The sequence below is a fragment of the Plectropomus leopardus genome, chromosome 1 (assembly GCF_008729295.1).
Source record: "Plectropomus leopardus isolate mb chromosome 1, YSFRI_Pleo_2.0, whole genome shotgun sequence".
Taxonomy (NCBI): domain Eukaryota; kingdom Metazoa; phylum Chordata; class Actinopteri; order Perciformes; family Serranidae; genus Plectropomus; species Plectropomus leopardus.
Genome location: NC_056463.1, coordinates 5,713,925 through 5,739,742, shown reverse-complemented (window position 1 = coordinate 5,739,742; position 25,818 = coordinate 5,713,925). Strand labels below are relative to the sequence as shown.

The window sequence follows — 25,818 nt, the reverse complement described above, 5'->3', positions numbered from 1 at the left end:
AATAAAAAATCACTTCCAACCAACTAATGTCCTCCACCCTTTTTCTTTTTTCACATTAAAGGGTAAAACAGACATTTTTTTTTTAAATATCGGGAAATCTGTTGAGTACATTTAATCATGTACGTATGCAATATAATGATTCAAATTGCACTTTTTAACCTTAACCCATCATCTCTGTTGTGTTTAAAAACACACAGAACACATTTAAAACCTACTCAAACAAGCTCACACAAGATTTACAAAGAAAGTAAAGCCAGGCCCCGGACCAACACGCTCTTTGTCTCTCTTCTCATTTCTGTCTCTTTCTGTGCCCTCAATCAGCCTCTAATCATGTCCTCTTCTGTGTGAACAAGTGTGCTCCCCTCATTTACTGAGCAGGGAGTAAATATTTAGGAAGGAGGCGGAGGAGAGGACGGAGCGAGCATTGGGAGAACGAAGAAAGAGGGGAGGAGGATTATGCTAATGTGGCCAAACAGCTACGGTCATATCCTGAGACAGAAAGAGTGAAAGAAAGTTGAAAAAAAAAAAAAAACAAGCAGAAAGAGACAGGAAGACAGACAAACTAAGGAACAAACTCAACCACATAGTGAGAAATAAATGAGAAAGCTTCTGGTAAAAAGAGGAGTGAGTTGGGTCTGCAGGTTTCCCGTGGTCAGAGGGCAGAGGTAGGGAGGGAGGAGGAGATGAAGGGACAGAGGGAGAAATTGACACATAGAGAAGGAGGGAATGGGGTCCTAATCTTCTCCGTTCTTGGTTTCGGATCAGCTGAGCTCCCGCGGTCACAGCCTCTCTCTGATTGGCTAAGACTGCAGAGCATGGTAGATTAAAGGACAGAGGGGGCATTTTCTATTTTTTGGTGGTTTCTATGTGTGTATGTGAGTTTGTATCAATGCCCTTGTGAGAGCCAGTTTGAGTTTAAGACTTTCAGAGCAAGGACGCTGCGGTCATTTCTCACTTGTTTTGTTCAGGGGACTAGTTTGATCCAGCCTCAAAGGTCACGATGAGACTTAGGTTATTAAGCCAGACACATATCTTAAGCCGTTCAAAAGCCCCACTTACTCTTCAAAGACTTTGCAGCACACACAGGGTTTAAGACTAACATCTGGAGATTAAAGTCGTCTACCTTTAGAGTTACTCTGCTGAAAAGCTCAAATCAAGAGAGATCAGATTTGTCAAGATTTCTGTCAGAAAAATCAAACCTGTGAGAAAATCATGAGATTCGCGAAATGCCCCAGTTTTGCAGCCTGGATTTTTTTTTTTTTTTTTTTTTTGTTCAAGATCATTTTTGGGGTGTTTTGTTGGGTGAGTTTTTGTCTTTTTCTGAAGGACAGGTGTTAGATGGTACGCAGCAAAGGTGTGTCAAATCTGTAGCCGCTTCAGCGAGGACACAGCCTCTGCACATGGGGCGCCCGCTCTACTAAGTAAACTGATGGACGCCACAATGATCCTTATTCTGTGCATTAGAAACATTGGTGCTTTGAGGTTTACACTAGTCGGGTTTTCATCCAAATGTGGTGCAAATTGGACCTTTTTTTAAAAAAAAAAATCTGCAAAAGAAAGTGAACATTTATGTTTTTTCATCCACTACTGTTATGCAAATATTGGAAGTTGATTCATTGAGATAAGCAATAGGTGGAACTACATCTCCACAAAGGTGCACCTGCAGAAGAGGGGAAGACAAGATGAGACAATTAAACGAGCGCCACTCAATCACATAGACTGTATATTAAGATGGACGGCATTTCTCCGCTTCCCCCCACTGTACAAAAATGAAGCCAAAATATCTCAGATACGCCTGCTACCATCTTGCACTTATGATATCAACTCAAAGCCAGGGTGAATTTCGGCCGTCCGACCAATCACGAGCAGCAACATTGACAGAGAACATACCCATTGGCTCACACAGCTGTCAATTAATACAACAACTTTTCCCATTCCCCCAAGTGTTAAGGTTTTTTTTTTTCTTTTTTCTCTTAATTTTTGACGTTCCCACTAAAGTATGTGCAAATTGAAAACCTGCATGAAAACAGATAAGTGGAAATGCACCTACTGAATCATTAAACGAGCCAAAGCTGTCAAAAACAGCCTTTTCTATGATTGAATACAATGGAAAATTTTTATGTTATTGGAGAAAATGTCAAACAGTGTTTCAAAAGCAAATAAAAGGGAGATTGTACAATCAGTGCCCATGAGTGAGTTCTTCTAAACGTAGATATTTATGTCTGAAAAGGAAAAACTGCATTTGACACACTTTAATACTTTTGAAGGCCTCAATTCAAAACACTTATTTTAAGACTGACGCTCGCCTCTCAAGAGGTTGCAGTTTCCAAATGGGAAGTCAAGTACACACTGTGCTCTGCATTCAGTCGATTTAAATTGTGAGAACACTGTTGCTAAGCAACTGACAACAAAAACAGACTTTTCTTTCACCATTTCTGTAAAGAAAGGGTTTTCAGAAACAGGGAATGATTTTTTGCTTCTTGCATTCAAGATTGTGGTTATCGAAACAACAAATGTAGTTCTGTAAAAAGTAACTTCCTCAAACTTCAGCATAGGTGAGAATTCATGGGCTTTCAGACAATATACAATTACGAAACAGTGAATACTCAGCCAGAGGGACGTTCAAACGGATCCTTCTCATGTGGTGAATATAACACCACCAGGAGGCCCTGCTATACCCGACAGATACCCTGCGATGCATCCAATAGAGGGTCCTCATAAGTGTGCATGAGTGTGTGTATATACGTCTGTGAGTGTGTGTATTTGCGTTTAAAGTGCACACCCATTTCCCAAACCTCACAGATTTGTGTGAGCTGACAGCAGAGAACGACAAACCTCATGCAGCGCTTTCAATCACGCACAACAGAGATTTCTCTCTTCCATTTCATCTCACATCCACCCTGACACAAACACACACTCACTCACACACTCACACACACACATATATATATACACACACTTCATATATATCTCCGGTGCAGCCCCGTCTCCTCACTCTGGGCCCAAAGCATTTACTCTTTCACAACCTCAGCTGCTTTCAACTCAGCAGACTCCAACAGTGTGCCCATGCATCTCTGTGTGAGCGAGTGACTGTGTGTGTGTGTGTGTGTGTGTGTGTGTGTGTGTGTGTGTGTGTGTGTGTGTGTGTGTGTGCGTGTCCTGCTTTCTACAATCTAAGTGAAATGCAGAGAGAGAGAAATAACTTGAAGGATGATCTAAAACAGCGGGGGAGGAGGAGGAGGTGGGAGGAGACGCATGGTGAAATAGCAGAAGATGTATGAGTCTTCCAAGGTTATCGAGTCTTATCTGCTTTGGTTACTGTTGTTATGAACATCCTTTATCAGCACGTTAATACCTTTTATTGCCTTGAACTAGGAGGAGAGATCAGGAAAACTGAGAACCAGATTAGATATGAAAGGAGACAAAAACATTAGTCAAACTCAATTAGACTGTTTGCTTGTTCAGTTTCAGGCTATCTGCAGAGTTCAGAAGGCCACGTCCAAAAGAAAATATTGTTCTGGGTTCATATTGGATAGACATTAAAAATATAAATGTAGTTCTGTTGGTCAGAAATAGACTTTAGGTTATAAAAAGAGGGAAAACATTACCTTTAAGACTTCTAGGACCTTTTAACGTACAACGTGGAACTGAATTTAACACAAATATCTAAACAAATGTATGTCAACACAGTTTAAGTTTTGAAACTCTACGAGATAAAAGTCATTAGAGTCACTAGAAGAGGAAATTTTCACAAAAAAATGTGGCAAAATCAGTGTCAGCAATTGCATACGTGGATGTTTAAAGAGAGCTGGATACAGCATTGGAGGCGGGGCCCCGTTCATTCCTATCAAAATTCCTCTGTGGCACATGAAGCCAAATCAGATCAACTTTCCTGGTATAAAATTACCCAAATCTCCCACATCGTTGAGCCAGTAAAGTAAGTGTACTTGAAACTTTGCCAGCAAAGCAGCTAACTTCCGCTGGCTGAACTGGCTAGCTTTTTTTTTTCATTCATTCATTTTGTGGTTGTGCCGTTCAAAAAAAAGCATTCACTGATTTAAAGATGTCTCTTTCTCAGAGTAAGTCTATAGGAAAAAGTTTTTGGGATCCAGCAGTATCATGTAAGCAACCCAGAGGTTATGGTCACAGAGTTTAGCTGCTATGTCAAATCGGCTTTAAAGCCCGGGACACTTCCTGAGGGCCTGATTGGTCTCCGTAAATATAAAGCTGGAGAGATGTGACCGTGGGCGGCACGAGTGTGACTCCTTGATGATGTGTTAATGTGTGCGAGGGAGACTTAAAAAGGATCTATAGGCATAGCAGCTAATTCAAAGATCAGCAGCTGTAAATGTCCACAAACTGGGAAAACAATGGGAGCTCCTTACCCTCTGAGTAGACAACAAGATCAGCTGCATATAACAGAGACAGTAAATGACTGTGATTGACATGTTATGCCTTTGTTATTGTTTATAAAGCACTGCTGATGCGTATATTATATGTCATGCTAGAGGCGGATGTTTGACGCGTGTTGCTGCTCTATTAAGCAAAGACTCGGTTTGTAATTGCAGTGTCCATTTTCAGACTAGAGTTTTGTATTTGATGAAAGTTGGCGCTGACACACAAAATGAACTGAATGAGTTTTATTCTATAGAAAAAAGCACAGCACAATAGATGTGTGCTCAAACGCTGTGTAACACCGGTAACAACGACTACCGCAGAGAGCCTACTGACCACAACATGAAGCAATTTCCTGTTCATTTCTTTTTTTCTTTGTCCTTCTCCCTTTTTTCGTCGATTTCCACTTCAGTTTGCCTCCTCTGACTGCACAGCCTTCAACACAGCGAACACAGCCATTTCCATAGGAACCACATTCACAAAGGCAGCATGTAACCTTCCTTCGCCTTATGAGGGTTTATGGATGTGGCGCTGACTGCCAAGAACATAAACATATATCCCTCTAATGGAGCCATGCTTCATGTCAGAGTCTCTCGCAGCTCATACATTTGGCCGGCAATCAAACATAGTCGAGTGTGTTATTCTGACCATGTGCCATTCGGAGCTGTGTACGCCCCCTGAGCTCAGACAGCTGGATCAATGAAAAAAGGGGTGTTATCAATTTGATGAAACGTCTGTGAGTTATGCCTGCATTAAATTTCATCAGGGCTAATTAGTGTCCTGTCCTTGAGATGTGTGACCCTGTAACAGGCACTTCCTGCTCATCGGCTGCGAGGCAAAGATACCTGTATCATCTTTCAGTCAGAAAACTCAAAATTAAAGTCATCTAATCTTTCTTTGCCACATCTTTTGTGCCACGCATTCTTTTTTGTGCTGTTTTCTGATCCGTGGCTCGCAGACATCATCTGTGCATGCGGTGCCACATCTCCAGACCGACTTTAGTCCTGAATGAAAAAAAAAGCCTCCTCAAAAATAAGCCTCCTCATTAATTCAAATAATGGCAGTCTGTTGAGCCAGCAGGGGTGCAAACGTAGAGGGCAAAAGGTCTTACGCCAAAAAATTAAAACCTGGCTCAACTTTTAGTTGGAGAGAAGGACATCTGCCATTACAACATGTTCATTTGGCTATATTCACTCCAAACAACCTCAGAACAATGCATTTTTTAATCAATCTGCTGTATTATCGAGACTGTCCTTCTCCTCAACAACCTCATAGATCATTTAGTACAAGCAGCTTATTACGACCCCTTTTTATACTGTTAGGCAAACTCTAGTAGCTGTAGTAACTATGACCAGGGCAAAATTCAGGTGACGCTGTATAAAAAGCGACAAAGTCCACGTACGGAGGAGGCAGGGTGAATGAATGGGTCAAACAAACATAGGACTTTAGCCCAGGAGACTAGCATTTGTGTCCATGTAAAACAAACGTCAACACAGAGTTACAAAGAGTTATACAAAATTAACTTATGTATAAAGCTGGGCGAAAAATCAAATATCACCATTTTTGACCAAATATCTCAATACTAATACTGCAACAATATTGAAACTTTGGACTTTGGTGCTTTCACTTAATTTTACAATTTTGATAAATAAACATTAGCAATGTAGATAAAATGGCATTAATGGGCAATGATCTGAGAGGTTCAGAAAATTCAAATTACTATAATTACATTAATAATTACATTGCATTAAACTTTGAACCTTAGACATAATTTTACAGCAATGCAACCAGGAAAAGACAACATTTAAAAGACTTATCAACTAATTGGTTCTCATATTTTGAAGGAAATTAAGGGGAACCAATGGTTGCCTGAAAGAGTTGGAATAATATTCATAACATTTGGTAATTTAGTTCAGACATTTAACAAATGATCAACAAAAATAAAGGGTAGTAAATTATGGAGATAAAATTGAGAAACACTGTGTGGTCCTTGAACTTCTTCAGATGTTTGTTTTTAAGTTGGTAGATTTATGATCAGCCAGCACCCTTCACCTCCGCCTCCCTCTACCCAGTGTGGTGCACTGCAAACAGGCAGATGTTACATGAGGGGCGAGGAGGACAGCGGCCGGCTGTAAAGATCATTTCCTCTTCCACCGTCACACGCCAGCACCTCCTTTTGAGTTTCTACACTTACATTAACAACACCACATACTTCACTCACACACACACATGAGCCTGTACAAAGAGAATTCATGCATGTTCTTTTAAGTTCCTCATCAACTCTTCTCCACTCCCTCTCTGGTCTCCGTGCAGCTATGAAACTTTATACGGGAGAACGCAAACACATGAAACAAGCACACGCATAGCCACATCTGCGCTACACAATTTCCACATGATTCCCACATCGTAATTAGATCAGAAGTTTACACGGATAGCTTCATAGCCGCAACCGACCACTTTGCCTCCGCTCCTATTCTCCTGGGTTTCTGACACACACACACACACACACACACACACACACACACACACACACACACTCACTCACAAACACATACACAGACACAGAGAGACACATTCCTTCATTGTGATTCAGGACAATTGTGCTTTCTCTAGAAATTGTTCAATTGGTATAAATGCTAATTACGTTAGAGTTCAAACAAAGTCTGGATGCCACAAACTACAGTGCTACAATTGTGCTGAAAAGAGGTATTTGTCTGTGCTTTTCTGTGCGATTGTTCATTGTAATTCTGCATTCTCATAGTCATACACGTCTAACGTTGCTGCTCGGTTGTGCTCTCTCTGCGTCATGTATTGAAACTGGGACTCCATAAATTCAATTTTTCACTGTGTTTAGAAGATGTTGTTAAAAAACATAAAATTTCATTCCTCCATGTTTACTTTTTTAATTCAATCAGTCTAATAGGAACAGGGTCATATGGGCCTCGAGTCTCTTCAGTGACACACAATCGCACCACGCAAACACACAGAATTTCATTCAAATTGTTTGCTTGTTACTTTAGAAAATTGATCTTATATACCTGGGAACTATTAAAATCTGAAGCCTTAGTCTACTGAATTGCTCTGGCCTGATCTTTACAAATGTGTTCATACTGTATCTATGGGTGATTAATTGATACATTATTAAGACTATAACTGTAGTTCCAAATCTTTTTTCCTTAGGTCCCTTTAAAACAAATCAGCTATTTACTAGCTATTTTAGCTTCTATTTACGATCCATCTTGTCTGGATCCAGACCTTTTCATGTGTCCACTGAGTTCAACTTGACTGATTCTGATGCTGATGATGGAAACAGAGAGTAAGGAGTTGATAATTCTGTCTGATATCAGGCAACAACCCTCATACAAAAAGACAATGAGTAGTTAAGACTTTAGTTCTGAGCAGTCCAAAGGTGTAGAGATCAATTTTTCTTCATAGATTGTTTCATTTAAAAGATTTTCAAAGGCCTATAGAGCTAAATAGAGCTAAATAGCAAAATAAACTTAAGATGCAAAATTTCCGAAAATGAATGTAATTTTGTAAAATATATACCTGTTTCATTTTTTTCTTTTTACCCATCTTATGACCCCTTCAGATTTATCTCCAGATTGTACTTTTGCTTTATAAATGCCCTGACTATTCAGTCAGTATCATTTTTTTTGGTAAATCATTGTGTCAGTACCAAAAGACACTCAAACATGCAGAAGTCCCCATATAGACATAATTTGTTTCTTTGGTTGTTTCCTACTTATGAATCCGAACCAAAGGAAGCCACAATTTTCAAATCTTTAAGAAAAGCTCTAATTTACCGAACAATTAAATTGATCCAAGCACTCCCTGTTTGAGATGGAATTTTTTGAATAGAGGCTGTTTAAACCAGCTAAGGCAGTATAGGTGTGCTAGTAAAACCGTGACCTAAATTGGCTCCTTGTCCTGCTGGTACTTCTGCAACTGTGACAAGACGTCCCTAAAGATTTTCAAAAGAGTTTTACCTGACTACTGATAAGCTCTCAAATTTACCCTCATAAAATTATACTGGAAAACATGTACAACCTTATGGTGCTAAAATATATTGACATTCAGATGAACTAAATTATTTCCAATGACAAAAAGCTATTCAAATGGAGGGGTCCGTATTCTGATATCAGTGCAGTATTAACAGATGCACAGCCTAAACTGGCATACAAAGCACGCTATTAATTTCAGTGAACATAGGTGTGAGACCAAATATACAGATGATTGGAAACTTGAATAACGTGGTATGTTTTGTATGCCTTCATACTTACATAACAAACAAACTGATCATATTTTGTATGTATGTATCATTCAATCTAGACTTTCCAAGCTTTAGAAATAAAACTAGTCCATACCTTAACACTCAGTCCAACTTCTTATTTTCAGCAAACCAAAACAATTAAGGATTTTTCTTCTACATTCTTACAAAGGTGTATGCTATCATAAAAATTGGAAACTCATGAACGTGCACACAGAGTACAGGCTGAGATGGTCATGGAGCTCGCTGAAGCATGCACTGAATGGAAAAAAAAAAAAAAAAACCTTCCATGTTCGATTTTTTAGGGAGACCCAACACGAATCTGTGATATGAGCTCTGTGGTTACCAGACTGACTGGAGTGAGTCCAAAAGGAGGAGCGCTCGGCTGCAGAACGGTGGACCAGCGAATCGATCAGACATTACTAATGGATTAGGAGGGTCCAGCTAGATGCTCGCATATCTGTCAGCTGCTTCCATGTGTCTCCTTAAATAAGTAACGCTGTGCAGATCAATACGTGGCAATCAGGCTCACTGAACATTCAACTGGCCAGAGATCAATAACACTTAGCATCCCCTCTCCCAACCCCTAACTAGCTTAATGTGACAGAGGAAGACTGATGGGGACAGAACATCAACGCACACACAAACACAAGTACACACCCCTCAAAGAGGCTTAGGAAGTGTCAAACAAAAGGGCAGCATCTACTTCTCTACTCTATGAGCCAGCAGGAGAAAAAATAAAAAAAGAAGACCCTCACACTGACATTTCACATCGATACACAGAAGTGTAAAAGAGGAGCGGTGAAGATCTCCTCCACTTGACATGCTCTGCAGGAAAATACTCCTGTCTGGCTCCGCTGCCAAGACTTCCCTCCAGCCAAACGCCGTCTGGTGCCAGAAGTCACTCAAGCATTTTTCTGCACGGGGCATACACCACGCAGAGCGCCTCGCTCTGCCTCTGCACCAGAAATACTACCCCGCCTGGACCAGTGACCCATTCACTGTTTCACTGGGTGATGATGGGATCCATATGGGCCCAATTATATTTTTTTCTCGCTATTCTGGACTATTTATGCAGGAAAACTCTGCCTGAACACACTTGTACCTTTCTAGGCAAAAATTCAGAAGTCACGCACTTTACGCAAATTTGCACCGGGGAGCTGCCAAACACAACCGGAGCCTTGGTTAAGTGGTGGGAGTTTAAGGCCTTGCTCAAGGGGAGATATTCAGACAATACTGCTGATTTATTTTTTACAACCACAAATTATCATCTGCTTCAACCAGCAACTTTAAGTTAGGTTTTTTATTGAAAAATATTTAAAATCAAAATTACATTACTACATATTTAATATCCATCTATAATCGCCCATACCAAATGGTTAGATACAGATTATAGGATTGTAATCAACAAAGAAAAAAAATCCTGGTCAACCAAAATGTTACCTACTCTGAAACCAAGTGATTGGCCAATAGGGAAAAAGAAAATGTGCATCTCTTGATTAACTACATCAGCCACAGCACACTGAGTGCACTCAACCTGAAGTGTTGTATGTTCACCAAAGTGTTTTTACTTGAAGTCAGCATTTCTTTAATTCTTTGCAATGGGAGTGCTGTGTATTTATGCCATGTTGCAAACACAAGCAACATGATGATGTTTCGAGTTTCAACTCTGTGCTCAGCACTGCAGATTCCGTGTTTTATTCTGGTGGCCAAGAGTCAAAAAATGTTCAGCTTTGGCTAAAAAGCTGTGCTCATCACTGTCAATTTGTACCCAGCCCTTCAATTACAGTGAAGGAGGGGCTGGACAAATACCATGACAAGTTTGGTACATGTACTAAACAACAACAATGTACTGCTTGCTGCTACTTTGTGCTTTAGTTTTAAATTTTGCAAATACTCAATATAATATCAGATTGAGGGACCCAGAGCATCTCTGCTTAAAACAAACAAACACAAAAATGTCTCATATACCCTGCTCCCAGCTGGGAATTGCATAAGATCATCTGGCATTTTTAGGTGGAAAAATGCTTTGGTGGACACACAAGAGATGAAAGTAACACTGGAGATTTTCCAACCAAAACAAGAGCATCTCAACCAATTGACCAGAGGGTATCAGTCCTTCACACAGCTATAATATACATGTGAGCGTCTATTCTGTGCTAAGCACCACACATTTGACGCTTTTGATAGTAGCCCAGAGTTGAAAAATGTTTCATTTTGGGTATAATGCTGCGCTCATCACTATCACTATCATTTCCAATTACAGTGGAGGAGGGGCGGAAAAAACGTCACAACAAGATCAGTAAGAGTGCTAAATGACAACAACATACTGCTGGCCACTGCCAGGTGGTTTCCTTCTTTCTCCCAAAGTGTTTCGACCTTTGCTTCATTTGATCACATCCTTTGTTTTTACGATTTAAAACATTTTTTTATTTCGACTAAAATCTTTCAAAGATGTTTTTGTTTAAATATCATTTAACATATGAGATGCTTGGCTACTTCTATTTAATGAAAAAAACATGCTTGTATTAATCAAGGAAGGACAGAAAAAAAACCTCAGTAAAAACAACTTCTAGTAGCCTTCAGTAAGAAGCTGACGGATCACACATCAGGTTCTCTAATCAATTTCGACAAATGTTTTGAAATCAGAGACAAAAGTTTGTATTTAAATCTTTTGGAAATGCAGAACTCTCTGTCCAACTTCATCGGTCACTAACTGGGCAATCATTGTTTTCATCTTGATCACATGGACCAAGTAAACTAAGAGCAGACACACGGATCAAGCAATCACATCAAAGCCAATAACCAGGCTTCAGATTCAGTTTGGACAAGTTTCAAATTGGATCGATTCAGAGTTAATGAATGTGAGAGTAAGTCACAGTGAGAGCAGAGAGGTAAAAGCAGAGAGATTGACAAAGATTTCAAACTCACTGCATCCATCCTCGTCGCTGTGGTCCCCGCAGTCGTTGTCTCCGTCACACTGCCACTGGGCCGGGATGCAGGTACACTCTCCAAATGCACTGACCGCACATGTGAAGTGGTTCCTCCCGCACGAGCACTCGGCGCTGCCGTGAACTCCTGCACACAAACAGGAAAAGAGGGTTAGAGCTAATCAGACATGTTACGGTTAACTGACTTTGTTTTGTTGATAGAGTTTACATAAACAAACAGTAATTCTGTACATAACTGGCTCATTTTTTCCATCATAACTGACTGAAGGTGAACAGGTGGACGGATTACAAAAACCACAACCTGCCTCTGAACCCAACCTGACACAAATAACACAACAGAGGAGGTTTGCATGGAGAAGTCAGACAGGCAGGACATTTTCTGTAATGCACAGTCATTTTACCGACTTCTTGCTTTGTTTTCTTAAGATAATATATTTCTCCTTTAGTACTTCCTACTAACCCCATTTGTATGTGTGACAAAAATTCTCAAAACCACGGCCATGTGTGCAGAAAATCTGCTTAGTGCACCTTAATGTGATTCTCTATTTGATTTATGCCGCACCTGCCTGGGACTCTATGCAGACTGAATCTGAATCACTGTTCACACCGAAAACTTTGTCAGGGGATTTAGAGGTGGTGCAGCTCATATGAATGGCTGTTCCCCAGCTTGAGAAACAACAGGAGGCTGTCAGAGTCTCTCTACACGGGACTAAAGTTAAAGGAAATTCATCTGACAAACATGGCAACAAAGAAAGATCAAATTAACTGAACTGTGGCCCTTTATAATGTTTTTGGCAATTATGAGTCACGTCTTAAGTCTATCGAGAAAACTCAGGTGTCAAATCTTGTTAAAGAGAGCGTTTTCCTTACTCTCTGTCAAATATATAATATTAAAATGATGAATGTTCTTATTAGTCACGGCCAAAGTTTTTTAATAATGAGGTAAACGTATGTAAAAGTAACCCCAGAAGTAATCTCAGACTTAAGACTGTTTTGTATACTCTGTTTTTAACGTCCTTTCTATTTTAGAGACAATGTCTGCTTGTGTCCACATTACATAGCCCACACTGCTACCTATAGCTACATGCTAAAGGAAATGTGATCAGATCATATTCCCACTCGGTTTAGGGGCTTTTAATAGTATTTTTTCCCATGGTGTTAAGAACCGCAATTCCCTGTTACAGTCATTCCCAAGATGCAAGTACACTGCTACATGTAGCCTCAAGCTAATATCAGGGAAACATGCAATCTGGGTTGCTAATTTCTCCCCAATTTCAATTCATACTCCTGCTGTAACATGTCCAATGGTGTTTAGAAGCTTTTAATGATTTTTTTTTTCATGGTAGAAAGTGCTGCTATTCTCGGTTACAGTCACTTCCCGGCTGCAGGTGCACTGCTACAAGAAGCTACATGCTAACATCGGGGAAACATGTAGTCTTTGTTTGCCAATACTGTTCATTTCTCCTCGATTTCGAATAATATTCCTGCTGTGTTTAAAGGGTTTTATTTGTGATTTTTCACAGTACAAAGTGCCACTTTCCTCTCTTGCAGTCATTCTCCAGCTGAAGTGATGGTTCAAAGACGCCAAGATTCAGAAGACCCAAAAACACTGACTAATTAAACTGGGCTTTTTTTTTCAGGAGACGGGCTTAAAGAGACAGGCGCTAAAATTGAGCGTTTTAGACAGAGGGTGAATACAGGTGTTTCAGCACAGACGGTATGAGGAAAATTTAGTCATTTGACATTAAAGTATATAAATATGTCCTGTTATAAACTCAAAATACAAGTCTGAACATAAAAATGAGCATTGTAGGTCCCAAAGCAATCCTAAATCAAGTCTTAAGTGTGTGAGGGCAGCTGCATGTCCAGTGCAAGTCTTTTAGGTTTATCAGTGCTGAACTTATTCTTTTTTAAGCTGTATAACAGTGTTTTTAAATAGCTGTGACCTTTCAATGTGCGGCCGTGTATAAATATTTCAGCTGTGTGGGTATGTAATGCTGCCCGATATCATATTTCTGGGATTTTACTGGGTCAAAACTAGAAAGTCAAGTCAAGTTTTCTCTCCAGGAAACAAAATCTGTAATAGTCATTTTAGTAACTTATAACTGACCCATGTCCAAGTCTCTACAGCGGAACAGTGAAAAATGAATCATCTCTGCCAAATGTATATGCCGAATAAGCTAAAGTAATAATAAGATATTACATGGGGACAAAGCAGCGGTTTAGTCTGAACGTCATCATTTTTTTCCTGCCATCAAGCTTCTTTATCACCACTCCAACGTGTTGTGCACCACAGACTCAAACCCTCGAAATACCCATACACTACGTCACCGTGTAGAAATGAGACTTCACAAGCCTTCTGAGAGCCATAAACGTACCTGATCTTCATATGAATGACTTTTATTGAAAGAATCTCTTCTGTCAGAGCGTAATCGTGTTTGTTTTATGTGTCACAGTGAGAGACAGTATTATGACCAAGAATATACAGCTGTATTGCCTCAGGTAGTTTTAGCTTCTCAGGGTGAGGTGGTTTTATGAATCTGTGTAAATTTGCATGTGCGAACACGTAGTGTGATGTTTCCAGCTGAGATCCTTTGTGATAAGTAGGACGAGCGCCTTTTAAAAGCAGCGCCAATGATTTATTTAGTGGATTTACCCCCTGAAGGTTCTTTCTCGTCCTCAAAAAACAAACGATATGACAGTGTTGTTGGACCGTACTGACACCAATCTGTATAATGATTAATTAAGTGACTAATGAGGTTTGGGAGTTAAAAAATATAATTTTGGGAAATTAACTGTCTGACAGAAAACCATTTAGGTGCCACTCAAAACATAAACGCCCACATTTTCCTCATAGTTAGGAGCTATCGATCATCAAATTTTGTTGTTAGTTTTTTTGCTTGTGTGTGTCTCCCCTTGAGATCCGTGTCTCTTCTCTGAATTAGGAAGTTTTGGCGAGTCTGTAAATGCAGCTCAGGCGAACTCTTTTTTTTCCCCTCAGCAGCAGTCTGTTAAGTTTGAGACACGTTGCAGAGAACTGATGGTCGTCGGCTTGATCAGAGCTGGTTGGACCAGATCGGTTGATTAGATTAGAAGATCAGCTGCTGCAGAGGTAAGTGAAAGCAGACCTTCTGTTGCTGTCTTTTCACAGGTTAGACACAGTGCTGGACCGAAAAGTGTGCAGTTTCCATGGGAATGCAGTCTGTTTGATCTCAAGAAGGTTGAAAAAAGGATAAAGAAATATAAAATGAGAGCGAGTAGAATGCTCTACTTTTATATGAAAGTGTTCATTTTCAGTCTGGTGCAATACTGCTCCATCTGTACCCAGAGTACACTCCACACTCCAAGAGTGTGGTTGTAAATGTCGTCTTTGTCTGGTTTTAAAAGCTGCATTACAGTAAACTGATGTCATTTTCTGAACTTACCAGACTTTTCTATCTGTTCGATCATTTGCCTTTATCCACTTAGTCATTGTATTCACATTACTGATGATTATTAATCAAAATCTCATTGAGTAAATATTTTGTAAAGGCACCAATAGTCAATGCTACAATATCAGTATTGAGGTATTTTATCAAAAATATTGTGATATTTGGTTTTCTCCACATATCGTCCAACTCTACCCAACAGTATATTTACTTCAGCAGTGCGCCACATAAGCGGTCAAGCTCAAAAGAAGAAAAACAATATATGGCAGCAGATACTGATCTTGATGCGGGCCACCACAAATGAATGAATGTGTGGAAAACCCTGGATGTGCAATACAAGTAAATACAAACAAATATATCTATATTAGTGAGTAAAGTATGATCAAAACAGCAACAGTATTGCAATTTAGACTCCCTACTGAATTCACATGCTGTGCGAATGGTAAGATCAATGAGATTCCCGCCTTGACTTATAACGCTGGTGGTTTCCAACATTAAATTGAGACCCCTTAAACAAAGTAATGTCTATTTTTTGGCCCCTATGGTCCGAAGTTACATATGTTCCATATGTCAAATATGTTACACATGTGCACAGTTAGCCAATAAATCAATTTACTTTCTTCTTAAAGGGCCTTAAGAAGTAAATCCATTTAATCACAAGAAAAAAAGCAAAATTCTAAGTCCTATTACAGCCATCGGCAAAATAGAAAGTTTTACTGTCTTGATTAGGGACTTGCAGGTAGCACAGGGACATGATGAATCTATGAAAAATCTAAAATGTTTTTCTACTGATTAACATGAAACTTAAAACTGAATTATACCATTTTTTAAAAAACCAACTTAAACATCTGCATTTATTCTTTTCTTCAGTCAAACTCGATGCTTACTTGCCCGCTAATATGATCTGTTTCGCTGACAGCGTGCATGTGTACGCGGACAAACACTGTATCCCAAAAATAAATAGTCAAACACACACACACAGGATCCATACGTTCCGCACACTCTGCTCTGATTTCCACCACAGCAGAGAAAAACACGGAGTCACCACATTTTCAGACGCATCACAGCAGATCACGTCCAGGAGAGGAAATAAATAAAGGTTTCCCATTTTGCTCTCACTTTGAAGCCCATTAATGACCATCTGTGTGTGTGTGTGTGTGTGTGTGTGTGTGTGTGTGTGTGTGTGCGTCTATTTTGCTGAAACTGGCCTGCCGCAACAAACCCAGAGTTTCTTGGAACGCGCATGTGTGTATGTGTGCGTGGATGTGTGGTTCCTGGCCTCCTCACAAAGGCATCAGTCAACCCAGGAGGGCCTGGCAGAGAGAGCTCAGTAACCTTCAGATCCCTCCCACAGCACTAAATTAATGGCCTCTTTCTTTTCATTTCCCTCTCCTTCTCCTCGTTCTTGTCTTTCCACCATCCCCTCTTCACACTTCCCCTTCAGCTGCCTCCTGTCTTTTCTCCTCTTCCCCTCTTTTTTTCCTCTCCCCTCCCCCGTTTCCAGAATTCTCCGCTAACGGGAGGGAAACCGGGGATGGCGTCATCCAAGTCTTCCTGTCAGTTAAGTTGTCTTTCTAATTTTCTTGCATGCTCTGTAGTTCCTGCAGTGCTTAGACCCTGGGGGCCTGCTATTTACCTTTACAGAGAGACAGTGCAATCTTAAACAGACAGGTACAGACTAAGGCCTGAAAATCCCCGCCTAAGACTAATTCCTGATACACCATAGCACAACATAGATAGCTCATACTGCTGTGTAGTGGGCTGTGCTGGATTTGTAACTTTAAGTGTGTGTGTGTGTGTGTGTGTGTGTGTGTGTGTGTGTGTGTGTGTGTGTGTGTGTGTTTGTGTGTGTGTGTGCGCGCGTGCACTGAGCTAAATTAGAGTCTTCAAGCTGGAGCAGAAGTTGTGTCAACATGAAGCCACATCACAGGCCCTGCATTTGTCAAACATGCTTTAAAAAGCAAAGGCCACGGGCTCCGACCAGAGCTAAAGAAACCATCATACGAACTGTACTGCACATGCATGTATACATACCAGCACTAAAAATAGGAACAGGCAACATAAAAACATATAGGAGGGCAAGAAATTCGTCAACAAGTACAGATTTTGTTACAGTATTTCTGTCTGTATCCATTGCTTTAAAATTGCTGGTGCTAGAAGACCTCTGTGTTGAAGTGTTGCTGATTAATAAGCAGGACTGTTATTGTGTCTGTTAAAAGCTTTCTCAAACTTGTTTCCATAAAATGTAAATGCAGTTATTTTTGAGATGTGGTTATCAAATACTTGCAGCATATATTGAAGGCCTAGTTTAACAATAACCATTACTGTCAAAAACAGTTTCAGTGCACTGAAACAGTAAACTTAATGGGGAATTTGATCACTCTTAATTACTCTAAGGATCTTTTTTTGCATTATGTTCTTATGTATGTAAACTCTTCACATTGTAAATATGTTGTCTGAATATATCGCACAACATATAAACCCATACTAATATATTGTGATGGGCCAAATTAACCAACAAATACTTCCGTCGGGCTCTAATATTAGCTTGTTGAAGATATTTTGCATCCATGGATATCTGTGCTGATAAGTAACAACAAATCACAGTACAAAAATTCCACACGCCATAATCCATCTTTTCATCGCACGACAGCATGAAACATTGCCAGTAGCTGCAAATTCGGGTGAAAATAAGTTACAGTACGCTTTGTGTAGCCTATAAAACATTTGCTCTAAGCCAGTCGACAGAAAAGCTTTTACAGAAAAGTCTAATACGTACTTCTTTTTTGCAGCGTCACGAAAGATTGCCTCAAATTTCACTACGTGTCAATATTTCCTGGTCTAACTGGATGACATAGAGATGCCAGAATGCAAAAAAACATGTCAGAGTACAATTGTCTGCAAGAGGGAAGAAGGAAGCACTTCTTCCATAATAAAGCAACAGAAATCCTCATTGTGCTGTTGCCAATATTGTGCCAGTGGTAGGTACATGTATCATATGCACAAACACACCAGACGTGCGTTATTAGTATTTTACAGTAAGATGCCATTTAAAAAATGAAAAAGCTGTCAAAATTTCAAAGCTGTCAAACCAGAAAAATAAAAAATTCAAATATGTTTTATTTGCATTAATACGAATACTGTCCAACATGTGGCGGGCAAAGACTTGCTAACTCTTCCAGTTGTGTTCTGAGAGAGTTATGAGCCAACACGTGTCAATAACAAAGCAAACATTAGTCCATAGTCATAGAACTTTAAAACTTGGATCAAAAGAGGAAAGAGATCCTGATGTGAACTAGTGAGACTGATGATGATGAGGGAAAGATCAACACACAGATCATTAGCTGAAGAAGAAGTCTGAATGTGTGTCAGAACCAGCAGATCAAGGATTTAGAGCATGGACCTACTGAGGAAATGAAGAAAGAATCATCGCCGCTAACTAGATCGTTATGTAAGGCTGCAGACAAACACACACACACACACACACACACACACCATGCAGCAGCAGCCAGGCATGGCAACCCCGTGCTTTCAAGAGCACAAGCATTACAAGCCTCGGATGCATCACACAGATAGCAGATCACATGCTAGGTTGTTTTGGAGAGGCAGTGAGTCACTTTGAGCTGTAAGTTTAGCCACAATACATCATCCAGTCCATTACAGGATGTTTAAGTGGAGCAGGTACAGTGGAATCACCTGAGCTGTGAATGCAGGATTTCCTTTAACTGCCGGAAAAGCTGAGTTGAGGAAAAACTGAACACAATCAGCAAAGGGGCAAAGTGCACTGAAGAACAGTACGACTTTTCTGAACTTTTCTGATGTTATCACGCTTCAACTAGCTGACCTTCACAATAAAAGCCTTCTGGAGAGGCTGTTAAAGAGCTGTAAAATCCAGCAACTTTTTTTGTTAAAACCTATAAAACTGTTCTAAACACGTCAGTGTTGCGAGAGCTCGAGGATTGTTATGTCTTGTCTGTAAGCGCCAGAACCCTAACTTAAAGGTGAAACTTATTGAGGGACAGCAAGTCATCTCACTTGCAACTGATTTTTATAAACTGAAAGGGTTCAAACTTGATTTTTTTGCACATAAATTGATAAATGTCAGCACATCAAACTCACAAAAAAGCCAGGTGATCAACAAAGTTCATACAAGGTTTGCAAGGAGGAAAGCTCCCATTTCAGTCCAGTAACAGGTGATGTGGGCTGACATGTTGAACCAGCTCTTCAGGCCAACAGTTAAGACAGACAGACAACTAAATTCTCACTTCATTTGCTGCTGCCAGAGGCCAGTGTTTGGGCTGTGAGTCAGAAAGAACCTACAGTACAGAAAAAGAAAACAGAGACCACCAAAGATCCTCCACTGCTGGTTACTGCAGCCTGAAACTGTCTAAACAGGCCTGGTGTGGAACAAGACAGGTGGTCCACCGTAAGGTAAACAGAGATGATCCCGCAAACTCACCCTGACACCACGCCTGAACCTAACCCGCCTACAGCAGCATCGAGCCGCCAAAAAATTTGAGTTCACCAACCAAACCTAGCCGGAAGCTGCCACGTCGTAGGCATCTCAGATCTAACCAGGTGGCATCCAACCTCTGTTTCACCATTTCACAATTTTCTGTTGTTAAATAGTTAAATGGCGAGTATGAGGGGTTGAGGAGAGAGCATGGGGCCAAAACACACAATGGTAACTCAGCCCTGAGAGCGGGTGGCCACACGCTTTGAACGATGTCAAAAGGCTGCCAGTTAATTAGGCGTGGACCTCCCTGGAGACTACCTGGAGGGTCGGAGCTGCGTCTTTTCTTTCAGCGTGTGAGTGTGCCGCTATAAAAAGTGATAAGCGGGAAATTGGGGGGGAATGAGACATCTGACAATGCGAAGGGAAAGACAGGAGCACGGAGGGAATGAGTCAAGCCCTTTTGTCCGTTCCTGTCTTCCTGCCACCCGTCCGCCGCTGGTGTCGAGCTGTAAAGGCTTCAGAGAGACAGCTGCGTCTCAGCATGTCAGCAACTGTTCAGCCCGAACCAGCTGCATTCAGCTGCGCCGCACGGCGTCGCGCAGCACTGCACAATGAGAATGGACACAACTGGTGTCCCACCTCGCTGTCAGGCAACAGTGTTCATCCTTCGTCACGTCTCGCCGTGTGAGACCGCTGACAGAACGAGACGCCTGACTGATCCCGTATGCAGGGCGGCTGTTCACCTGCAATGACTGTCATTCACCATTCACACTCAACAGACAGGACTGCAACAGTGGAAGACAATGCTGAATCGTTAAAATATTGTTTCAAATACAAGACAAAAAACTTTTCTTCACCTGTTTTTAGGTGAAGACATCTTGAAGAAAACTGGTAGATACACCATTTTGATGTCTGGATATGTGCATGTGATAAGATAAGATAATGCAGGTAAAAAGAGTCCAGTAGTTATAAAAAAAAAATCCACACAAACTGAAATGTGTGAAATTAAACACTAAAAACGTGTCTATGCATGCAAAGCAGGTAATATTTGGCTTACCTGTCTAATTTCAATGTAACCTCACCTCACACAGCAGTGTGTGTCACCTCCGTCTTCTATCTAGTCTATCACATTTAGATTGAGTTGATATCGCAGCTGAACATTAATCATTTGAGTTTTGACTGTGAATCTGCATCAGAGGTGAAAGCCAATATCTGAGCAAGCAAACCTTGTGTCTTATGAGGAAGAAGAGCTTTGTGTGTTATGAGGCGTGGAAAGCTGTAATAAAGTGGCAATTTGATTCTCTATCTTCCTGCTCTGTATTAGTTGACATCTTAATGTTGCACAACGAACGTGCGTTGTAAAGTGTTGGCAAACAATCAAACAGACACAACAATATAATCTATTTGGAGTTGTGTTTGTGTTCATATTTAGAAATCTAAATCCAATATTCACTTTCATTTTAGCTATGACAACTAGAGTTACCGCCTTGTTGTTGCATGCCTCTGTGCACCAGTCGAGTTGCAGTTACATTTTAAATCCATTTCTGTAAAAACGTAGACGCTTCACACACATCTTACCCCTGGCGGCACAAAAAACTATACATCAGCACAATTACAAGGTGAGAACCCAAAATATCTGACCAAATATCTCCTCTTCTGTTCCTGAGATATGACATTTAGTAATTGCCAGAGAAGTGTTTTTGCAGAACTGTACAATGTCAAAGTGAAGTTGACCTTTTGGATATAAAATGTCATCACTACATCATTTTATCATATTGGACTTTTATGTAAAATTGTATGATTAGCGTATGATTTCTTGAGCTTAGCCAAAAATATGTTTGACTTTCAAATCTTATCAATTCATTCTTGAATCAAAGTTGAGATTTTGTGCCAAATTTGAGGAAGTTCCTTGAAGTCCTTCACAAATATGACACGGATGCAAGGTCAATGTGACCCTGACCTTTGTCTTCCAATATGTAATCAGTTCACTCTTGAGATCAAGTGAATGTTTTTATGGCAAGATTAAAAAAAAATGCCTTGAATTTGATCTTGAGATATTACATTCATGAGAATTAGAGAGAAAGGGTCTCAGTGACCTTGACCTTTAACCACTAAAATCTAATTGGTTCGTGATTGAGTCCAAGTGGACGTTTGTGAAGATTCATTTTTTGACTTTATTGGATAGGACAGTTTCTAACCGTTTTTGCTAAGACAGCCTCCTGTAGCTGCTGGAGAGGTGATGAGACTGAAAAATACAGAAATGTTACAGAAATTAAAACAATGAGCTTAAAGAGGGTAAAATTCTCCATAAAGAATTGATGATAATTTTCAATGAGTTGACATCCTTTCACTATACACATTCATTGTTTCGTTAAATATTGATATGCAGAGCTTTAGGCACCGTTTCCCAGGCTCCTGCTCCTTTTCATCTCCATATTTCTCTCCACTTCAACATATGGAAGCTCTAAAGCGGCTCCAACACTCAAGGAACACATTCGCTAAATTCCTTGTGGTTGTGATGGCTCTGGGTTACGCTGGCTCAGCTTCACGATGCCAAACAGCTCATCCTCCCTGCCCATTCCCCTCTCCGTCGGCTCATCTCCACCTACTAATTTGCCCACCGTAGGTCAGGCCGCCCTGATGTGGTGAGCTGATAACCACAGCAGCACATGTCTAGCTCTGCTGGTTAAAAAAAAAAATCATGGAGGACCAGCATGAGCAGATGCACACATGTGCCATTCTCCAACCGGAGGGAATTTCTGAAATCTCTCAAAATATCCGGTTTGAGTTCTCAAGTATCTAAACAAAGTTCCAGACAAACAAGTTCAGACTGATGCCAAATCTTCAAAGCATTGCTAAAAAAATCTTCCTGGACAGGCCCGTCATCACGAGCTCATCCCTCTAGTGTGCTCACTCGCACACAAAACACACACAGGAGTGTTTGAGATGTGCAGCAGTTGGTCGGCAGCGGGGCTCTTTTCACGCCTGCTCATCTCAGACTTTCATTAAAACTTCTGTCTTATCACACTGCAGTGCTCAATCACTTTCCGGTGACGTAACTCAGCAGGAGGGTGTGTGCGTATATCTGTGTGTGTGTGTGTGTGTTGCTGGCTTTCCTCGAAGGCTGGACCATGTTAACATTTCCCCATTGTGACGGGGGACTCCATTAAAGACCCTTATTTCTGCATGTTCATCGTGTGCAGCACAAAACTCAAGCCAAGAATACCAGACATGTACACACACACACACACACACACACACACACTCAAAGACACACTCAGCCAAGTCATTGCCTATTAACCAAGTGCGACCCAGAGGCATGTGGGAGGATACTGTCCTTTATTCCCCTGAAATGAGCGAAAACAACATAATTACACGCTTAGTGATATATCATCGTCCTTCTGCTGAGGGTTAAAAATAAAGGCCTCAGAGATCAAACAAGGGGGAGAAATGAAAGGATACTGCTGCTGTGGAGCTGTATACAGTACACACACACACACACACACACACACACACACACACACACACACACACACAGTGCCATCATCTGCGGCCGGCCAGCAGTCTCTCTGAAGTCTGTTCAAAGATAACACTGACTTGGCCGGGGATGAGTGGATGGCTGCTGGACGGGCATGTGGGCTGGCACTGGGGGGGTGTGAGTGGGTAGGACTGGTGGGTGAGTTTGAAAAGAAAAAAAGGGAAAAGTTGTGTTTTTGTGTATTTCTCGTTTGTTACTTTAGTTTAAACAAGTAAGAAGGTCTGCCAGCATTTGGAGATAAACCAACGTAATCCCCTAAATCTCATTTTCTCTGGGCAAAGTGTCAAAATTTCAAAATGAAACATAACTAGGATGTGCTCAGTTGAGCGAAAACCTCCATCAACACCCAACAGCCGATAAACACGCAAAGCTGCAGCCTGAAATGTTTACAATTGTTAATCATTTACCTCCCATGTTAGATTTGATGCCAAATAATAAGTGAATGCAACAACTGTTCCTAACAGCACCCAGAACACATTACATGTGTTCTAGGACTTTATTTATTCAGGTGATGCATCATGTGCTAAATTAGATTTATTTGAACCTTGTGCAATATTAAAAGGTCCAGTGTGTAGGAGTCAGATGCACTGGTTGAGATAAATGTCAGAAAAGATTCATAACTATGTTTTCATTAGTGTGTTATCACCTAAACTTAATAAATATTGCACTTTTGTTACCGTAGAATGAGCCATTTATATTTCTTTACATTCTACAGCAGCCCAAAAGGGACAAACACTGGCTCTAGATGGGGTCATTTGCATTTTCGTCTTGGCTACTGTACTTCTCCTGCAGGTTTGGCACCTGGGAGAAGTTTCAGCTCTGCAACCTCACCTTAAGATGCCACTTAATTCTACACACTAGACCTTAAAATATAAATGCTGTTTGATTTATTCTTTTTTTTTTTTTTTTTTACCAAAGTTAGCTTAGAGCTAATTTTCATTTGCATTACATAAATAAAAGAGAGTTTCTATTGGAAGTCCTAAATCTCTATTACAGCCTAAGTCAGATCACTTGATCTTTGGCCCGAAAAAGATGCATCCAGCTGGACAAAACCAAATTTTGGTGTGATACCATACTGAATTTCAGGCACTGGTATGCAAACACACTTTTTTTATATTTTACTCTCAATGCAAAAGCAAAACAATGTAATTTCAGTTGTGAGAAAAGAGTCCACGTTTCTCAATTTCCACACTGTTATTAATTAGAACATTTTGTTATTGATGTAAGCCATTTTGTTTAGTTGCCTCTTAGCAAAATGCTCTGAGTGAATTTGAGTTCTCCCTGGTTAGCAAAAGTACAGATACTGATACCCAACCCTGACCAAACCAGACTGTAGCTTTCTAAGTATCTCACTGACAAGTAAAATGGTTCACACTGGGAAAAGTAACATTTTCTCTCCCGCTTAGCAGACTTATAACTTGTTTGAAAAAAAAGACAAAGGCTTTTTTAACTGTTACAGCAGATGATGTCAGTGTTTGGATGGCCAAACCTTGCTGCGTGTTTAATGCTGTGTGATCTGTTTGGTCACAGGGCCATGAAGGGGTTAAGAAGGGAGAGGGGCGAGTGTGTCGTACTACATTTCATTTTCCACTACTGTCAGCCCTTTGTGATGACTCTGGCCTCCGCACACTGTACTTATGTGGCTTTGGGACTCAATGTGTGTGTGTGTGTCTGTGTGTGTGTGTGTGTGTGTGTGTGTGTGTGTGTGTGTGTGAACATATGTGTGTGCACTGTATACAGTAAGTAAATGAGGGAAGGACTCTGTGTGATGATCAAAGAGAAAACACATAAAAGATCCATCAAGAGGACTTCCATTTACTCTGTGTTGGACACGGGTTTTAGGGGTTTAATGACCTAATGGGAAACTGGACGGCTGCTTTTCCACAACGATGACACATGTTGTGGGGCCTTGCTGACGATGAAGGCGAGGCTGCATTTGGGCGGATGAAGAGACGAGGGTATGAGTGTCATAACCGTGTGTGATGGTGTTTTATGAAGTGCGGGTGAGAAAGCAAGTGTCCTGTGTGAAGTCAGCGAGGAGGGCGAAGGGAGAAAGAGAGCGTGAAAGTTTGGTCTATTTGCTCAGCAGCTGCTGAAGCAGCAGCGCGAACGTCACACAACCAAGATGAAAGAAACGATGTTTGGAGAGAATGACAGTGTTGACTAGGGCTGGGTATTTAGCACTTAACTAGATTTTCCAAGGCACGGATTATCAGAAAGTAAGCCATCATGAACCGAAAGTTAACACTGAAAGCCTGGTCAAATTAATAATACTTTGAACATTATGTATTTCACAAATTCACATTGTGATTTTGCCAATTGTTGGCTGTATTTTATGCAAGCATGGTTCAATGGCAAGGGTCAGCAACCTTTACTATCAAAAAAGCCATTCTTGCCACCCCCTGTTTTCCCCTGAGGCTTTTATACAATTATAATTAGTAAAATCTGACTTATTTATGTATTTTATTATTATTATATTACATCATTTATTTGTAGCCTAGCTATGTGCATTCAACACACAACCACTCCTGAGATTTGGAAAAATTTAGAGAGGCCGCAGACATATGGTGTACATTTCATTTGACGATATGTTAAAACATTTTTGGTGTATTTTTAAAGTTGGGAAATGTAATAATCACTTTAGGCCTTCAACAATAACAAATTAAAATTAAAATGATTACACGCAGTCTAGCTGTTATTTACTTACCTATATTTTTTTGTCAAAGCCACGAGAGAGCAGCTAAGGAGCGGCATGAAGCTCTGGAGCTGCAGGTTGCCTA

At 40.5% G+C, this 25,818-nt stretch overlaps 1 protein-coding gene across 1 annotated transcript in view; it reads right to left on the bottom strand.

The window, feature by feature from the left end:
- The window catches only part of lrp4 (low density lipoprotein receptor-related protein 4), a 149,953-nt gene that overhangs the window by 71,573 nt on the left and 52,562 nt on the right, over nt 1-25,818 (bottom strand). The window contains exon 2 of the mRNA XM_042490760.1: nt 11,597-11,743. Within this exon, the coding sequence (XP_042346694.1) occupies nt 11,597-11,743 (147 nt within the window). The remainder of the gene's footprint in view (nt 1-11,596; nt 11,744-25,818) is intronic.